General features: G+C 39.4%; 1 protein-coding gene across 1 annotated transcript in view; it reads right to left on the bottom strand.

The window, feature by feature from the left end:
• Positions 1-20731, bottom strand: part of LOC115233924 (epithelial discoidin domain-containing receptor 1-like) — a 144187-nt gene that overhangs the window by 27698 nt on the left and 95758 nt on the right. Inside the window, 3 exon segments of the mRNA XM_029804571.1 lie at positions 54-244; positions 1409-1748; positions 14660-14867. Of these exon segments, the coding sequence (XP_029660431.1) occupies positions 54-244; positions 1409-1748; positions 14660-14867 (739 nt within the window).

Here is a 20731-nt window from a genome sequence, read left to right on the forward strand (position 1 = left end):
CGCGAATACGTGCCGTATAGATATTGGTGTAGGCGCGTTCGAGCGCCGCATACCTGAGTGATTGATGTTGGTGCCTTTGTTGTTCAGCATCATGTCTTTCATCTCCATAACGACGGTGCTGTAGCTGTAGTACGGTGCGTACTTTAGCGCCTGGTACGGCTCTTGGTAGTCGTCCAGCTTCACGATATCCAGGAGACGATTGCCGAGATCGCGCGGCAAAGTCGGTAGCGAACCGCCCGCGTATCTGAAAAAAAAAAGGAGGATCGATTCGAGGTTGAATATCATATAAATTGTCAATTATTTATTCAATTATTTAGTCACTTATCCTGTGTCACTCGCGAATCGTATAAATTGCATTAAAACGTAATATTATATTAATACAATCTATAATATTAAATATGATTCGCGTATCGTATTTAAAGAGAGAGGCATATTTACAAAATATACCGGTCTAACTTTGATTTTGTGGATTGTAAGAATTTCTGGTTTTTAGAAGCAGCATATTTTCAACTCGTGAATTTTAGCGTTACACGTGCGCGGTCCGTCAAAGACCCAGCGTAACATTCGCACGCCTACTTGAAGTTACACGTTACACGTTCTCTTTTGGTACGAAGCTCGCAACTGCAATATCGGATTGCACAAAGCGAGCATAGAGCTCGGGGGAAAGGGAGAGGATCGATGCCGAAGCTCGTGCGGGATGCTTCCGAGTTACGAGGCGACCGGAGGATCTTCTCTGGAGACATTCGTGCCGCACAAACTCGATATATTGCCCGAGGATGTCCGTTATTGGACGTTATTGGACGTTCGCTAACGAGCACGCGGTGGATGGAAAGTTTATTGGACGGCCGCTGCCGTCATCGTGCTGAGCGTGTCCTGAGCGAACACAAACTTGGAAGAAATGAGGAATACGGGTTCGCGTACGGGTAATCGTGTATTATCATTAAGCGCGCTTCGCGATGCAAAAGCGAGTGTCCGATAACTTCCCTCCCAATGATCCTATATTTGCCTGTCTAGACATCGATAGTCGCGTAATGAACGTCGAGAATGTCGATAGAAAATAAATAATAATCATTCAAAGTTCATTCAGTCATTTTCGATAATTGATAAATTTGATTATTGTAAAGTTATTAGATATTGATTTTAAGTAGAAAGTTGGATGATTTTAAATGTCAAGAATTATTTTAAAATTACTTGATTTTATTTTATATTTTAGCAATCCATATTTTAATAAATTGCAACGAGATTCTAATAATGTGCTTAAAAATTGAGAGATTGCGAGAAATTATATTTCACTATTTTTATATAGATTTTTGTTGGAATAATATAAGACCGTGCGTCAACTTTAGAAGCTGGCCTTTTCAGTCCTTTATTTTTGCATTAATTAGCAAATGACAGGTAATACTCTCACCTTTCGTCGTCCTCCAGAGTATACGCCATCAAAGCCGCGCCTTTCTCGACGGTGGCGCAGGTAGAGCCTAGATGCGAAGGGGCTTTACCGGTCATCGGACTGGCGAAACACTTGCGTTGCCTGTGTCGCGAGACAATCAGAAATATCGCCACGGCGAGTGAAAGTATCACGGCGGTCAGCACGCCGATCACGACCGCCATATACGTGGGGTCGTCGTGTTTCGCCGTCGAAACCGGAAGCTCGCCCTCGGCAGCGCCGTTCTTCTCCACGAAGACGTCGCTCTGAATCGGTGATTCGGTTGTCGGTGCTTCCTCGGGCGTAAAGTTCCCGTGTGCTATGTCTAAGTAAAAAGAAAAAAATTTTTTCCTCGTTAGATTAATTATTCCTGTCGCGCGCGTCTGTTTTTAATCTCGAAATTGAATTAAATTTTTTTTTTGCTAATAAATTATTACATATATATTCTCGACAAATCCTCGAATATATTTATATCTTAATTTTTCAAATATACGATTTTCTAAACATATACTGAACAGAATATAAATGCCCAATGCAGCGTTCGGTGAAATTTGATACACTGTAATGCTTTGTAATATTATCCATAATTATCGTGGTATTATACGCTTGCAATTAATTATTATTATTATTATTATTATATTCGATATTAGCATCTCTGTTATATATTATTATAAGCTATATGTTGCTCTATGTATATTATATTAGATTTTATCCCATTACTTAAACTTTCTATATATTCTAAATTCTTTGATGTAGATACATATATCTATAGTTATTATCAGAAAATGAATTTATTCTCTCTTTTCCGCTGTTTAAAATTCAATAAATACTGTTGACGCAAACTTGAAGAAACCGTGCACGCTTTTCTCACAGGAGGACTTAGTATCTGATATACGCATAGAGAGATTAACCTAATCGTGCGTAAGATACATGCATAGATCTGCCTTTGAGGACTAAGGATTACAAAACTTGTAAGTGCGAGACAGACGCGCGGGAGCATATGTGGAACGTATAATTAACCTATATGCGCTTTGACGTATGACTTTACTAAGGATGCTGCGAGGATATAGAGAAGTTCGTTACGGGGAGGGTCGTTTGGTTCACTTCGCTCGTAAACGTGAGAGATAACGTTCCCCATTTATTATCATCGCGATATCGCATGAAAGAGACCGGCGGAGCTTTCATCGTATAAACATATTATATTACGCTTTTGTCGATGGGCTGTTTTGTGCACAAAAATTGCGTAATTAAACTCCCGCTGTTTGTTCTTTCGGAGCGTAATTATACACGTCATTCTCGTGGTGTTTAATAATGCGCTTTAACGAAAAACGATATGATACGCTTTTCCGTTCTCTCGTCAGAGCGGCAAAGGGATTACGTTTCATCTTGCTATAAATAATTACGAGATGAGGGAAATGCATTACCGATAAAGATTACTTTTAATGCGAAGAATACATTGATATCACATGTGCTCATAACATATAACAATGTTTTTATCCATTATTCGTATGTTGATTTTTCATATTGCAAAATTAATATTTTGGACTTTGTGCAAGTGAAAAAAATAACATCTAGCTTGTTTCTCTATTTAAAAATGATAGTATTTTGAATTATTACTTTTCGACGCGTAGACGATTTTTAAATTCTATTTTCGTCAGGGTTGACGTGTTCCTATTTCGGCGAATACGGTGTCACCCATTCCTGTCATTGTACTTTACGCGCCCGGCCGGCAGAACAAGAAATAATATATATAGGAAGAAACCGAAACGGAAAAGAATCACGCACACGGGAGCAACGTGCACGGATTCAACGGCGCAGCTTCCTAGTTTGCCGCTGAAACCTTTTTGTGTAGCACACTCGCGTATGGAATTCTCCAGCAAGTTCTTGTTTGAATTTTTTTCGCAGACGCGCGCTACGAAAACTATTTCGTCGTTTTACGCGCAGTAAAATAACTTCATTTTGATGCAATTTCTGCAAGATTGGGTGGGATTATCTTTCTAAAAACTCTGCTCTTCTATTTCGCAGAATTTTAGCATAATATATGATTCTCTTGCAAACTGCATATGTTGCAAGAGAAAATTAATTACAATATTTAATGTTAAACGTACTATCATATAATCACGAATTCTACTACGGTATATTTTATATTGACGTTCTGCATATTAGTAAATCAAATAAACATCCGACCGTGTCATGACCGTGCCATCGGCAGTATAGTAGTTCTCTCACACCATTTCAGTTATCAAATGATTTAATGTCTCGTATATGCAGCAGTAACTGGCATATTTTTAATTGGTAACAACTAACAATTCATTAGCAATTCATTAGCAATCAGGGAATAATTTCAAACGATGATGCACATGCTGAATATGAGGAGAGAAATTACATTTTGCTCTTGGGGGCGATGTTTACTCGATCGACTAATGAGCTCATAATTATCGACATTTGATTGGCAGTTTAGATAACTTGAAATCGATTCCTTTCTCTTGTTAAGAATTCGATATAAAGCCATTATTGCTACAACTGTAGCATTTTCCAGATAATATGTTATATTTCATAGTAATTACTTATTGAAATAAAATTTTATTATTATCAATTGATAAAACTAATTTAAAAAAATTTTTAAATGAAAATAGTATAGTTAAAACAATTTTCGTTTAAAATGTATTTTTGCTATAGTCGCTAAGATTCAAGATTGAGAAAGAATCTGAATAAAAACGACTAACTAGATCTCCATAAATTTGATTTTTGATGATTTTTATATCAAAATTATTTTTTAATTAGTTTTGAATAGACAATAATAAAATTTTATTTCAATAATTAATTACTACGATATATAACATATTGTATGAAGAATGTAAAAGTTGTAGCAATAATGACTTTATATTGAATTTTTATCAAGAGAAAGAGAAATCAATTCCAAGTTATCTAAACTGTCAATCAAAAAGCATCGCTTAAACATTATTTTAAAATATAATTTCAACAATTCACGAAGGCATTCTACAGGATCCGCTTCACGTCGCGGCGAGATTCTAATTTAAGAAAAACGCGACGAAACGCGTACTTATTTTCGCGAGAGGGAGAGGGGGAGATCTCTCTCACGGGAAGAAATCTCGGGGGTCGGTTTCACGGAGAAGCGGCCGCGCTCACCCGTCTTGAATTTTCCGCGAGAGTCGTTTTGGAATATCCAGCGCTGCGCGCGAGCAGGAATATAAATTTCTTCGTGTTAAGAATTCGATATAAAGCCATTATTGCTACAACTGTAGCATTTTCCAGATAATATGTTATATTTCATAGTAATTACTTATTGAAATAAAATTTTATTATTATCAATTGATAAAACTAATTAAAAAAAATTTTGAAATGAAAATCGTATCGTTAAAACAATTTTCGTTTAAAATGTATTTTTGCTATAGTCGCTAAGATTCAAGATTGAGAAAGAATCTGAATAAAAACGACTAACTAGATCTCCATAAATTTGATTTTTGATGATTTTTATATCAAAATTATTTTTTAATTAGTTTTGAATAGACAATAATAAAATTTTATTTCAATAATTAATTACTACGATATATAACATATTGTATGAAGAATGTAAAAGTTGTAGCAATAATGACTTTATATTGAATTTTTATCAAGAGAAAGAAATCAAATCCAAGTTATCTAAACTGTCAATCAAAAAGCATCGCTTAAACATTATTTTAAAATATAATTTCAACAATTCACGAAGGCATTCTACAGGATCCGCTTCACGTCGCGGCGAGATTCTAATTTAAGAAAAACGCGACGAAACGCGTACTTATTTTCGCGAGAGGGAGAGGGGGAGATCTCTCTCACGGGAAGATATTGTATGAAGAATGTAAAAGTTGTAGCAATAATGACTTTATATTGAATTTTTATCAAGAGAAAGAGAAATCAATTCCAAGTTATCTAAACTGTCAATCAAAAAGCATCGCTTAAACATTATTTTAAAATATAATTTCAACAATTCACGAAGGCATTCTACAGGATCCGCTTCACGTCGCGGCGAGATTCTAATTTAAGAAAAACGCGACGAAACGCGTACTTATTTTCGCGAGAGGGAGAGGGGGAGATCTCTCTCACGGGAAGAAATCTCGGGGGTCGGTTTCACGGAGAAGCGGCCGCGCTCACCCGTCTTGAATTTTCCGCGAGAGTCGTTTTGGAATATCCAGCGCTGCGCGCGAGCAGGAATATAAATTTCTTCGGATGCAATCCCGACGTGCGCTTTGTGTGTGAATCGTCGGCGAGGGCATTTCTCCGAAAGTCGGTCGAGGCAAGCGTACTGCGCGCGAGAGAGGACCAGCCTAGGAGATCCGAAAGGAGAAATCACGCCGGCGGAGTTTCGTTGCTCGAGCACCTCTAGCCTCTAGGAGAAACATCCCGCGTGTGGCATTCCGTCGCGAAATTCCCAGCGGGGTTTATGCTGGGCGGAAACAAAGCTGTCGCCGCGTTTGATATTGGGTGGCTCGACGAGCGTCATTCACTTCGCTGGGACGAGCCACCCGTTCTCGACGCGATCCCGCACATGAAATCTGATATTAAACATTCTTTGTGCCGGTGGGTGGCCGCCCGGGATTGAATCGGGAAAGGACTTTGCCTCGCGCGGAGGTTGCATCGTACCTCGGTATCAGGATTACCGCGCCATCTCAATAGAATTGACTACGCGCGATATCGGTTATACTTGCAATGTAAAATAGATGATAAATCGTTGCTTCGGTAAGAAACAAGAATGTAAGAATATTCACTATGGTTCTTGTACGCGCGTTTATGCGAACAAAATTTACTCGATGGATATCGTGTGGTAAAATATTTCTTAAATGCGTGCTATAATCGAAAGGATGTTTAGTGCCGGGTAAAAATATCCTATAGTATTCATATTTGTCAAATCACATATATGATTGTAGGACTGTCCTCTTTTAAAAAGGATAATTTATATAATTTTCAAAAAAATAAATAGAACATTATTTCACACATAATCGATATTATATTGTATTGATTATTGATAATTATGAAAGACATGGCAACATCTTGATATATCTGTATCAAGTATAAAACGAATATTATTTTACGAGATTCGAAAATGTAAAATATGTTCCTTATTTTTTTCATCTATATAAGAAATACATTATCTTAGATTTGAAAATATTTTTATTATATTTATACCTTTTTGGATTTAAAATGCAAGGAAATGTATTCGTATCACAAAAGAAATATGTGTAGCTTTCACAGCTCGACGAGGGAAGCAAATCTCCGCGATCGATATAATTTACGTCCAATTGGAGCCGTTAGATGAAATTAGCATCGAATTATCCGGTAAGCGCGTCTCGAATAAATATTTTCCAAAGCGTGCTGGAACCCGCGCGATACCGACTACCCGTTTAATTATAGCGTCACGTTGCGCCCTGCGATTATTTCGCCATCAAAACAATAACAGAGAAAGAGAGAGCGAGAGAGAAGAGAGAGGGAGAAAACGAGACGCATTCCGACTGCATATATACTGCCTAGCGACGGAACCTAACCAGATTTATGATTGGATCAGGATGTTGGGTAACATGGGTGGGCTGTGAAACTTGCGCGAATTTTGCACGTATAAATTATCGCCCGGGGATACGCAATGAAACGTCGTGCTTTCTTTTTCTTCGTTTCTTTAACGGAAAGAAGAGACGGCAACGAAATAAAAGTAAAAACAGAAAGAGAGAGAGAGAGAGAGAGAGAAAAGGCCAGCAACTTCGTCGTCGTCCTCGTCGTTGTCGTTGCTACTGCACATGTTCATCGCTCGCGTTTCTTTTGCCTCCCAGCTTAGTCGGGCGAGGATTCGACGACGACAAGACACGTGGACGTCGACACGGTGCATGTGCAAATGTACACGCGCGGCTCGGATGCAGCTGACGCTCGACGTCAAATGCAACTAATGCGCATCTTGATCTCCGCCGGCATTTCAGTCGCCGTCTTTTAAGCTGATTTTCGGGATGGAAGTCGCACAGCCGCGAGCTTTGTTCCACTCGTGACCTCGCTGCCGATCCGGGGATTCTAATCGGGACCGGCGATCTCGTCGATGCGGGGATAAGCCCGATTTGCCCGACGAAACCACCGTCGGTGTTCCGATCACGTCAGATGTCACCGGCAATCGTTGCTCTTTGTTTTATTCCCGCGGATAACGCTGTGATGGTTTTAGAGAGCATTGTTTTCGGGCCGCCGCCGTGGATCGCGTGGCGTATGCGATGCTTTACACGCTAAATAATCGCGCGTCGAGGCGAGATAATGTATGATTGTTAGTAGGTCAATACTTTCGAAACTAGCCCGTGCACGAGTTAATCCTTGACCTGTGATATATTACCGCGATATTGCTGCATCGCTCCATATTCCGCGCGCACATATTGAGAATATAGGGATATTCGTAATACTACTCGAGAGATGGCATTTGTAATTTAAAACTAGGTAAGCATTACAGATGCAACATACAAAGATAATAAAATAAAAAGGTGAAAGTATATCTGGGTGGAACACCGCAGACCGATATCGCGGATTAAAGGATTCCAAACAACTCGGATGCTGTTCTCCAACAAATAATGCGATCGATAAGCTGAGCGATTGCACGAGCGTAATGAATTTGAACAGGGTCTGTTTAAAAATAAGCACACGATTGGCTCGGTACTCGGTAAGTCGTTATCGGTTATTTCGCGATACTTTGGTTACTATACAAAGCCGCGCAAGAACGTCGAATAATTACGCGGTAATAATCCCCGTCCGATAAGGATAAATTAACTTGGCCAGGAGCGCCGCGACCCTTTACGCAGAGAGCGGTGTAGTCCATAAGGATAATATTAACGAGCCAAGTTTAAGTACATTTTTCGCGTCGCTCCCGCCTTTGTCAATTAATAATCGACTACCGGAAGAGAGAAAGAGAGAGAGAGAGCGCTTTAAGTTGGTCTGAGGGAGTTTCTCCGATAACGCTCGAAGCGCCAAGTCCTGGGGAAAGAACTCGTGATATATCAAGTGAGGGAGAGAGAGACAGACAGACAGGTATACTATATTTGAAATATTTAAAAAACCTCTAGTGTGAGCGATCGCTGGCAGTGAATCATTTTTAACAAATGATTGGATGGGGGAAGCGGTCGCAGCATATATATATATATATATGTGTGTGTGTGTGTGTGTGTATGTGAGAGAGAGAGAGAGAGAGAGAGAGACGGTGACTTTGATTTCACGAGGAATGGCCAGTCTCCTCGTATTTCTTTGTCCAATTATGTCTGTCGACGTTGGGGGCGGATGATGGGATGGGGTTGGGGAAATCCTTGCAGGACCTATCCGAAAAGGAAGAGGCCGCGAGAGGTGCATCCATTATCTTCTCTCTTCCGACTGCGTCCGGAGGTGCATCCATTATCCATCCTTCTCAGAGCGGAATCGGACGATCGCTCGCCGGTAAATTGCGAGAAAATATACGAACGACGGTCGATAAACTTTTAACGAGTTTCTTTTGTGCCGGGCGCGTCAGCCGCGCGGATATCTATAAGTCTCGAGGATTGCGGATCCGATTTGAAAGTCCTCGTCGATTCTTCCATAAAGAGGGTCACTCGTCAAACGCTCGGAGGATAAAATATTTGTAAGTTGAAATGAGAAACGAGATTTTTTTTTCCTTTTCACGAACTGTATAATTACGGGAGAGAAGGGGGGGGGGGGGGAAGAGATTGCAGGTTGACGTAATTTTTATTGATGTAATTAGTAATTTTACTGTAATTTACATCTCTATATAAATCCGGATTTTTTGCATCTTTCGAAAATATTCACAAGAAATCTCGCTTTTTAAATGCGTATAAAAATAATAACTTTTTCACTATTATATTACTTCTTACGTCATAAAAATACATCGTAATATAACTGCCATATCGTAAAATTTTCCAACGTAAAAGAAATTATAAAACCAGAATAAAATCACGGGAAAGCTTTGTGATTTTTAAATGAGAGAAGCAGATGTAGTACTGTAGTAGATGTAGTACGGTATTGTACGTCTACATCTTCATAACGTCATTGCGCAGTTGTGCTGCGGGCATTCGTTTGAAATATCATAACGACATGCTACCGGAATCCTTCTCTCTCCCTTCGCTATCATGCCATAGGTCCCCACGAGGAAACTCGAAATCCCACCCAGGAATACGATTTCCTCCCTCGCGGATACGAGAGTTGTAATTTACAAACATCCGTCACAGAGTGGTCATACTCGCGGGATGTATCGTTAGCCTGTATCATTTTTCTTCGTCTTCTGTTGCTTCCGTCCATCCCGAAGCCAGCCCTTTTCGAGCTGTGTCCTTTCCGTAAATGAAGGGGGCGATTCGACGCACACGATTTTCACGCGGTTGTATGCGAAAAAGATCCGCACGAAATTATCTGTCAAGGAAGTCTGGCTCTAGGGATGGTCAAAGGTAAAAGGGATGTTGTACGAAGGTGCTGTCCAAGCTAGGACGCGACTAAATTGCTAGAACGAAGATTGAACGAGGCGCAATCACGATGGATCGCTGCATCGAACATGCAGGATTCGCGGTGTTCGTCGTCACTTTATAAGATGCATCGATGCAACGATACTTTAAAATTTAGTTTAGTTTCGAAACATTAATGTTTCTTCTTTCTTTCAGAATTATATCTGGAATTTCTTTTATAATATTATGCAGTCATCAATAACTTATCATTTTTAAATTATGATAACGTCAAGAGATAATTATGTAAAAATTGACGTTTATAAAATTTTCTCGATAATTGCACGTACATCATTAGTAACTGTACAAGTCTTCTTTGTACAGCGAAGATCTCCATTCTTCGTTTCTTGCTTTAATCGACGGATCTTTTTATGCGACATTCTCGTCACGTTCACATCTACGCGAATCCGTCCTGAAAGATGCGTATTTCGATGGCATACAATAATGCACGAGGAAGACGAGCGTTATGAATGTACTAGGGACAGAGTTTCAGGTTTCCTCGCGCGATTTATATGATCTTGTTGGTAAATTCGCTTGACAAACAACCTTCTATACGCGAATATTTCGAACAAGGATGCTTCCTTATAGGAGCTGTCTAGTTGCATATTATTATCTACATGTAATAGAGCTCACAGTTATCTATGAGTACGTCTCGCCCGAAGGCATACGAGTTTCTTCTATGAAATGCTTCTTCGGGATTGTTATCGAAGGATACTTTGAACAATTCCCGGCCATTTTTCGTCGCCGATCGTTATCAATAATTTATCGGCCTTCAATTATATAACCGTAACTCGAGAATATTGTATTTACGAGTTCTTCCGTCGTGAAATATCGCGCAAAAAATGAGGATGACGATTTGATTTAACGATCACTTTACGTTTATAAAAATATAAGATTTGTAGCTATCATCAAATGCTTTTAACGATAGTTTGCGCACGAGTTTATGTGAAGTATAAATATTGATCACATGCGCGCGCACATACACACATACAAATTCCTATATCTATGTAATCGTCGCACATTGTATTATTTATCATTATGTACATATAATCTGAATAAGTTTCTTTTTGATTACGCGAAAAGCTTGCGATTTATATTGTAGGCGAATAATACGATAATTTCTAATACGTCTTATTGTTATCAACCGACACGATTAAATTACCTTAATGATCGCATTGATAACTGTTGAATGGTTTTCTGTATGTTAGCTTCATCATTCTTATTGCGATTTGCAATGTATTTTATATGCCTGCGAAAAAGAGCCGTCTGGCCTGCGTTTTTGCATATATCCTTTGACGTAGAAAAAGAGCGGAGAGCAGAAGGAAGCGAGTAAAGAGTTTTGTGCCCGCTTTATGATCTCGTCGCTACGTCGCTAAGTCCTCTCGGCAAACGACCCTTTGTGCGTAAATACCTTGAATAAGAGCGAGGATGTTCTTATCTCCCATTAGTTCGTCGCGTAATTTCTCATTACAATGCGAAGATTACGGTTTCCTCAGAATTACTGAATTTTAGTCAACGAGCCAGAAAATCTGTTCCTTCCTGCTTCAGTTAACGTTACTTCCGCTCGAAATACTGCACAGAATTATTAGTATGATCTCTTTGAAGATTCATTACATATACATATAAATGTGCAAGTAATACGGATGTGGTTTTCCTAATTAATGCGAAAATGTTTCGAAAACCTACGTAAAATTTTCTTTACGTAATAATAATTACGTTAATAATAATCTTCTTTTTCAATATTGTATCAATTCGTATTTCTTATTAGTCGTAACTCATTTTCTAAAATGAGTTTTTTTTCTCGTTAAAATGGAGGAAGTATATATAAAAAGGAAGATTTTTTTTTAAAATGATTTAGATAAAAATTCGCATTATTGTTATATACAATATAATGGTTATATATGTAATATTGTGCAATACGATTAACAAAGAAATTTTTTTCATGTGAATAGAACGGAAAAAGAAAGCTATATCATCAGCGAGCGGTTNNNCGGTTCATCGTGTGAATCTTTATAATAGGGTTTTCGACGATGCGAAAGCTACTAAAAGTTATCCTTAACATGGACGATGTACCGAACTTATCAAAAGTTTTGTATCGCCTATAACCGTTCGATGACTTGCTCACCTGCTTTTCTATGCGTTTCTATGCGAAAATCCTTCTTTTGGCAGGGGAGATTGAAGGGTGACTTTAAAGGATGAGAAATGATCGCGATCTTTCAGCTTTGTGTCGCGTTTCTCCTGCACGTTCGCTATGTATCATAATACGTGACATTTTCAACCCCCGTAGAATTACCATACGTCTCTTTATAAATCAGATACGAGCAGTGCTACGAAAATATTCTTATCATCATATTTATATCGTTTTATTAAAATATAACTTGTGCGTCTTTATAATATAAAAATACTTTTGTGCATTAGAAATTGATCAACAAATTTGTTCGTTTTTTCCCGCATGTTTCTTACACTAGAAAAGAAAATATTAATGATCTTTTTAACCGACATGATTTAATTAATTAATTATGAATATATATTTTATATGTGAAATAAATGGTTTTTATCAAAATAATTGCAATCCTTTTCAGATATTATTAGGAAGAAATGTTTTTGATCAAAGTATAAAATATTATCAAAATAAGTAGATGCGTTATTCGAGTGGCATTAATCGATAATTATTTCAAATTCGCTTAGTCATGATCGTTTGTTCCACTCGTTTACTCTGAACGGAAGCTTTCTCTACGTTTTCATGCAAAGCGTCTTACGATAGAACAGGGTGACGCTTGAAAAGATAAGAAAGTGTGACTGTGCAGTTTTGCAGTATAATTGCACGCTTGACCTAATTGTGTGAGTACGTTTTGTTTCTTTGACCTCTCAATCGATATAGATATATAAAATGCATGCAATTAGAGCATGCGTATCCAAGTGCTAGATAAAAATATCATGACTTGATTCCACATTCTTGGAACTATTCATGCTGTGATTTATTATGCAAGATGTTCCAGAAATGTCGGTTTTAATTATAATTTCGGATCAATAACGCGTGACAACTCGAGATATAATTTACACGACGATATATATATGCTCCATTGTACGTGAGAGATCTTTATGCGATATTCTGTAATAATGTCGCTATTACGCAAATAGACAACTGCAATATAATTTTGAAATTATATTAGCTAACTGAACCACGTATGCAAATTTTAGATATAATATTTAACGATAAGAATTTTACGCGACGCGGTATTTACAGTATGTATAATATCGCTGACGCGTCCTTTCTTAAACGCTCTCCTGATTATAAATCCCCTTTATTCGACATCGGCGTACTGTAAACGCGGATAAACTCCTCGTAAGATGCGATTTTTATCGAATCCGTGTTAAATCAGACGGAACGCGGGAACGGTGGGACGAGGCGAAAGTCGCTTTCAGAATCGTGCGCATTCGATATGGAGACATACTCCCCGCGATTTATATCTCCGTTGATAAAGCGCGTTTCCTCTGTCTAACGTTCAGTCGCGTATCTTCCCCAGGAAACCGATCGTGAAGAAAAGGGAAGTTGATTTCTATCGAGTGAATACTAAATCGAATTGCAGTCGATTTTTCTGTACGCGCGATGTCAAAACCGGAGGGTTGCCACGTAAGGAGACAGGTGGTATAGATTATTTGCATGTCTCCCATCCCGACCATCGTCCGTTCTGGAATAGCTGCCTGGCAGATATACGATAAGCCATTGTCAATTACTGCACGTATCAGTTTAAATCAACTTCGAGATTTATTTTTTCGATGATTGACAGGCGGCAATCGGTGCTCCGAGGGAGCAAAGACGGAGGAGGAAGGGAGGGTCTGGTGGTTACGGTGGTCTGGTTGTGCCGAATTGGAATGAAATGGCAGAATCGCAAAAAGAAATACATTCTCCATCTCGTCCTCTCCAGTTACGGTGGAGGCTTGTATCACGAAACGATTTCGCGTCACGAGCAGAAATTTTCGTCCCTAGTTCCGCCGCGATGCGATGTCCCGCGTCTCTTTTTTTCCCATGCCAGTCATTGTTTTTGTCCGTTATGGCGCGCGGATCAGCGTAGAAATATATATCCTCTCGTTCGAGGGTTTTAATGTATTCCAGAATTTCGGCCAGGCACGTCCTACTGGATGCTGTCACGGGATAGATGGACGAGAGATGATGGATTCAGTGAAATTAAATGACGTATCGCGTCATCTCTTTTTAGTTACGCGTCGTTCTACCTCCCACCTCCGTAAAACATCGAACGAATAAATTTTCTGTTGCCCTAGTTGCCTCGATCACGATTATGGAGATTTTGAAATATTGAATTTAAACTGTACGTTTGTATCGAACGCTTGCGCGCGCGCGCGTGAGTCGACTGCACAATAAAGTTTCATAAATTTCTTAAGAGAAAACATTACGTTTCTCTCTCCGACTTCGCGTTCCTTCGGGTAAAAAGATGACGCACAATTTTCTACAACTGATATACGTTTAGTTGTGCTTCCTACATTTTAAAACTTTCATTAGATGTTATTATTTCTTTCCTAAGATACATTTTAAAGGCCATAAGCTATATGAAAAATTTTTCCATCTTATATATATATAAAAAAAAATCATATTTCAGTGAAAAAATTATTTTTTTTTTTTGCGCGATTTATATTATTAATATTGATTAAGAGTTTATAAAAATATAAATCAGCTATTTTTACGCAATACAAATACGTCTTGCGATACAGTTAATTGTCTTACCAGAATCGAAGGTTACTTCGCTGACCATGATCCATCGATCCGAGAAATGGAGTCTCAGCTTAACGAATTTTCCAACCCGATGATGAAGTTTGATTGTGATATTTCGGGAAGTCTCAAAGATCTTGTCCTCCATGTAAGTATAGGTAATAGGTTCTCCCGTGTAATATTTTCCGCCAATGCTAAAGAGTATGTCGACTTGAGAAAACACCTGTAATCCAAAAATCAAGAAAATACTTTAAATATCTTGAACATAAATTAGCACATAGTACTACGTAAATATATATGGTTGACTAAGCAAAAAAATATAGGTTGTCTTATTCGAAGAAAATATTTGTCAATAAATAACTCTTGAGTCGCGAGAACGGTAATGGTACGGATTATGCAGTGAATAAGCGTTCGAGTAAAATTTATCGTACGTATTACGCGCATGAGTGTCTCGTCGGCACGAAAGAGGAAACACAGTACATATTTCGCAACAGCAAAATTCCTATTCCGCCTCTCCGAGCTACTTTTTCAGCTTCTGAACAACCGCATCGCGCGCCCGTAAATTTTTGACCGCGGATGTCATTTTTCAGGGCTGACTACTTTCTCGTGGTCGTAAATTCATGGACGACGATCTGACAGGAAAGGAATTCCGTCGTCACGGAATGCAGGCCCTTCCTTGCTACTCCCCGGCGGAATCGTGGCCGATGGAGATCGCGTCGAAAAATCGCGCGACCGAGAAATCGATTTCGATATTGATCGTCGAATTCGTGCGATTAAGCCGCGAACTAATCGCGTCGCAACGGCGGCAAGGAAAAAATTATTCTTGCTACGGTTAAGAGATTAGTTTCAACTGATATGAAATAAAACTGATTACGCCTTAGTGAATATTAGGTAAAATGGGTACCAGCGTGCTTTGACATTGATGGATAGATTCGACTCGAAAACCTCACCGTTCAAAGAAGATTTACCGACAAAGTAGAGTGTGGATCGTTTTCACGCGAGAAGCGAAAAGCTGTGATACTTTTGAAAATGTTATAAAAGTTTAATGTGTCCCTAAAGTTCGATGGAGAGTATATGATCTAACCATAAATCAACTATTATCCGAGGTATTATCCGAAGTCGCGCGGACCTTTTTGTTAGTAAAAGTGTATCGAGATAACATACATACAATATACACTCGCTCGTACATCGAGCCTGAAAATTTATGTTCCTTTTTTTCTTTTTTTATAAAATGGATAGAAAAATATTATGTTTTCTTCGCAATCCGCAAAAGGTGAAAAAAGAAATGGAGCCGCATACATACGATCGTTGAAGGTACCGTGAACGATCGAATTTCATCGCGGAAATACCGGTGTGGGAGAAAGCGCAATGCGATTGCCTACATAATTTCGTGTATCCAAACGATGCCGCGTGCGCAAAGTGCCTGTTGAATATTCGTAAGTCACGGGCTATTTGAAATTCCGAATATCTAACGACAATGATGACTATGATGACGTTGCGGCGGATAATCCGAAATTCCGTAAGTTTCGATTAATGTTGAATAATTTCTGCGAGGCTTAAGTGAACGCCGGACTCCGTGACTCCGCGCAAGCATGTTCTTGGATGCCTTTCATCTTGGCTTACGCCGTCCATGATGGCTAGCGGACCCGAGCAATTTGTCGAGGAATTCTGTGTGTGCCGTATTTCGTTGGAATTGGAGCGTGAAATATCATATCGCGTAAAGTTGATTGTTAAGAAATATAATATGTGACGGAGTTGCATATAAGAGCTTGTAAAGTGACGGTTCTCTAAAAGTTACCGAGTTACCGAGTTACCGAGTTCGATAAATAAGTTTCTTCTATACTAGATTTATGTATCACGCGTAAAAATCTGTAGAAAATTCGATATTCATGGCGGAAAACTTATTATTCGTCAGAAAAAAAATAAGACTGTTCCATAAAAAAGCTTTGCTCTGAACCAAAACGGCAATCGTATCGTATTTAATTGAAAGACAGTGAAACTTTTGTCCAACAACCAAGATCAATAATGTTTTTATCTCAACGCAGACACATGTCAGATAATAAAGTGTCGCCAAATTCTACCATGATGTGTCTGTGTCTTCTCGTTCTCATCTCGTATTTTACTAGGTTCTATAGTACAGTCGTAGGAGAACCTCCGGAATACATTTCCAATGATGCGGTAGACAGAGAGTCGGCCTATCAGATTCGGTTATCCTAATCCGCGTCATGTAAATCCAATTTCCAGAGGTTTATCTCGCGGCAATGGCAGCCGGGAACGATATATACCGTGAGGCGGGAAGACGCGGGATTCGACGGTAACAGCAGTATCGACATGTCGATGCACCTTGCGCGAGACAGGCGCGTGTAGGTGGTGTATGAGGATAGAGTCGCCATAAAACTCGTTTGTGTACGAGCTTTCCGTACGAACTACCGAAAGTCGTTGGGAAAGAGATGAGATATACATTCCACATGTACGCGCGTGTAAATTATTATTATATATATATATATATAATATTTATAATATAATATTTAGAATAAAACACAGAGTGTGTATGTCAATATGAAACACTAAACTTAATTATAAAATGTATTTCAAAAGAAATATGCGTGAGTTGCTAGTTGTTTTAAAAAACAAAAGAGTATTTACAGTTTCGTTGAATATGTATACAAATGCTTTATATCTGTATATTTACATAACCGATACCTTTTTTCTGACTATTTATGTATGTAGGAATATCAAGGAATTGAGGCATTTTACTGAAAAACACATAAATATATCTGAGCTTAGGAGAATCTCGCGACTAAATATAATTTATTGGCGGAGTGTTATTAGATTGCAGATGCATCAGCTCTAAAAAAAAAAAAACGAGGAAACTATATGTATATTAGAAAGAATTCTCTAGAATAATTATGACAGCGCGTATACATTCCATTTCGTTCCATTAGTCGACCATGAAGTTTTATGCATTACGCTGAATAGGTAATGCGCCTTCGTTCGGCCAAACACGTACCGTAGGGAACGTCCGTCAGGAAAATTGAAACGGATTTTGAGAGAGGAAAGAGCATTCGTAAATAAAATCGGCACGCCGAACGCGCGGAAGACCGTTATACCGACCCAGGCGCGCAATCACGCGAATTTATGCACTTTGACGAGACGGCATCTCTTACACCGAATGAGAGGAGGTATTTGCCGGAATATCAGACAACGAGAGGATTCGTCTGCGACGAACCTCCCGCTCCTCTCTCCGTTCTCTCTACCGGCGAAACGCCGGTAAATTCATTCTTCGCAAATAAGCAGATTCATCTCTCTCCTTTACTCTTATTACATTACGACGAGTAGGACGCGCACTCCGGAAAATTACCTTACTCCAAAATGATCCGCGCGGGCGATTCTGCGCGAATTTGCAGCCTCGGCGGAGGCTGTTTTGATGGCCGGCTTGTACCGCGGTCCATTATCGCTCGCGATCAGAAATATTATTTGGATATCAAGAATGCGCCAACACAGAGAGGGCAGGAGAGGGAGAAAGAAAGCATAAAGTTCGACGGTGACCATATAACAGAAGCGCTCGGTGATTTATATGTTTATAAGATCGTGCGTGCTCATCGTCGCTGGATTTTAACGCTTGTGGCCTGTATATAAAACCAGTCGACGTGAAAGGGAATTCGGAGGACGTTGATCGGGTGTTAGGTGCCGCTACGTCGTGGGCACCGGCCACGAAGAGGTTGCAACATGGTCGTTTGGAGGACCGCTGACCGCTGCATCAAAGACCGGGCGCATTTATGGCGGGCCGCCGTCGTAGTTTGTGTGCCAATGTAATGGTGAGCGTAGTATGTGTATGTGTGTGTGTGTGTGTGTGTGTGTGTGTATAAGGGACTTTGTAATTATTGGGTTTAAGCGAAGGTTCCGTCGATTTTTCAGCGCGCATCCCGATTATCCGAATTGGTTATCGAAAACCCATTAGTACGTACGCTCGCGATGAGGTGCTCGTTTTTATCATTCTTTTATTTTCTTTCGCGCGGAGGATGCGGAGAGCATCGCTCTCATAAATTCCGTAATAATTCTTCGATGTATCAATACGCGGGAGCTTTTAGTATTTCTGCAAACGAGCTCTCTCGATCTCTCAGCTGACTGAGATATTGATTTATGAGCGCGCATCATCTTATATCACGCATTTCCATACATTTCGCGAGGAATCTATTGGAGTGTTTCGACTTTCAATATCCCCATGTAATATATTTGTATTCTTACATTTTATACGGTTTTATCACGCGAATAATTGTTGGTCTCTTACGCGATACACGCCGTATGAGTTTATATAATATTTCGCGATATGTAAACGCCATTCGTTATAGTATCGTTATAGTATCGTTATAGTATCAGTCTACCACATAGCTCGGATTATAAAGCGTATAATCCATTTATAGTCCATCTCGTATGCATACACGTTTTTACGTTACTCGCCCCGCGCGATAAGGAATATCGCTCGCGGTATTCGCAGTGAATTTCATCTCGCGTGGCTACATTCTAATTTACGTTTAACAGGCTATTAAAGTTTATATACATTCGGCGGGAATCTGGGATGAAGTTGAATTGTAATACGAACACTACGGGGGGGAGGAGCATGTTTGGGGAGGGTGATCACTGAACCCAGCATCAAAGAGTATACGTACCCTATCCTATGCGTTTATACCGCGATCGCCCGCGTTCGTGGCTGTATTTGCGCTTTGTGCGAGATATTCACTGTTCGCATTGCTAACGCACGCACGCGCACGCATGCACGCACGCATGCACGCACGCACGCACGCATGAGTACGCGCTCGTGGATTTTTGACCGGCGCCAAAAATTTTCGATTTTCGCGGCAATCGTTCTGCGAATTCCGCTGCTACAACCGGATATCGACGGGACTCCCGAAAAACATCGAGCGGTTTCACCGCGTTTCCAGTAACACAAAACTATCTGGAGCACGTTCCTATTTGAAGAATCCGTTCACGACGCACTCGAAACACTACACAAAGTCCGTTTAGATTGCTGGGTCAGTGCTTTCGTTAACAGTTTCCATACGTACAACCGATGCTACCTAATATTTCCTACATAATATTCACTTGCGTTTGCGGTTTTACTTGAAAAATATTGATCGTTATCTTTTGTGTCTAATTAATTTAATGATTAAAAAATTATTTGCTCATAACATGTGGTGATTTTTCGAATTAAAAGAAACTACACCGAAATAGCAAAAAGTTTATTTCTTCTCTACGAAAATTGATAATATTTTTACAACTATTAATAATTGTATTTTTTAAATAAAGTGTATTAATAATAAATATTTTTGGCGGTTATAAAAATTAATAATAGTTAGATGTCTACGTAAAATATGACATTACGACATAATCTCTTCTGTCCCCTGCGATTTCAGCGCGAAAGAATTATTCGGGGCAATTTTACTCGGATCAAAATTCGGGTGCTTCCGTTTCTGGCAACGTTCAATAATCTCCTATACATATTTCACCGCACGCGCCGTCGAACCTTTAAACGAACTGTAGCATATGACAGAATACGCACGCGTGTTTAAAGCGGATTTGTCTCGGATACGATGAAACATGCAATATATACGGCATATGGACTGTGTCGTTGGAGATCTCACGTTTCCATATTTTCAGTATGACGTTACTGGATAGCCAATGTAATACATAATTACGAACGATATGAATGTTTGTATGCTACATACGTGCTGCCATTTTCTTCCCCTTTTCTTCTCGTTTATTTCCCGTAATATTTCGCCTAATAATGGACATTACTTCTATTCTCGGGTATTCTCGCGATTATTGTCCCCTATCTTTTATTATAATCATGGTATCAAGACGCAAATTGTAATGAGAAAAGTGTATTATAGCTTTGATATAATAAAAGTACACGACTCTGTATGTAAATTGCTGACTATCGTAATACTATCGAGTCATCAAATCTACGTAGGACGACTCGGCGAGGTTGCGATTTGTGGCCAAACGGAAATTACACAATGGATCGAATCATAACTCGGCGTAAGCACGAAGAATCTCTCTTTATAAGCCGCTCCCGCGAACTCATTT

Source organism: Formica exsecta, unplaced genomic scaffold, assembly GCF_003651465.1.
Source record: "Formica exsecta isolate Colony F162 unplaced genomic scaffold, ASM365146v1 scaffold191, whole genome shotgun sequence".
NCBI lineage: Eukaryota > Metazoa > Arthropoda > Insecta > Hymenoptera > Formicidae > Formica > Formica exsecta.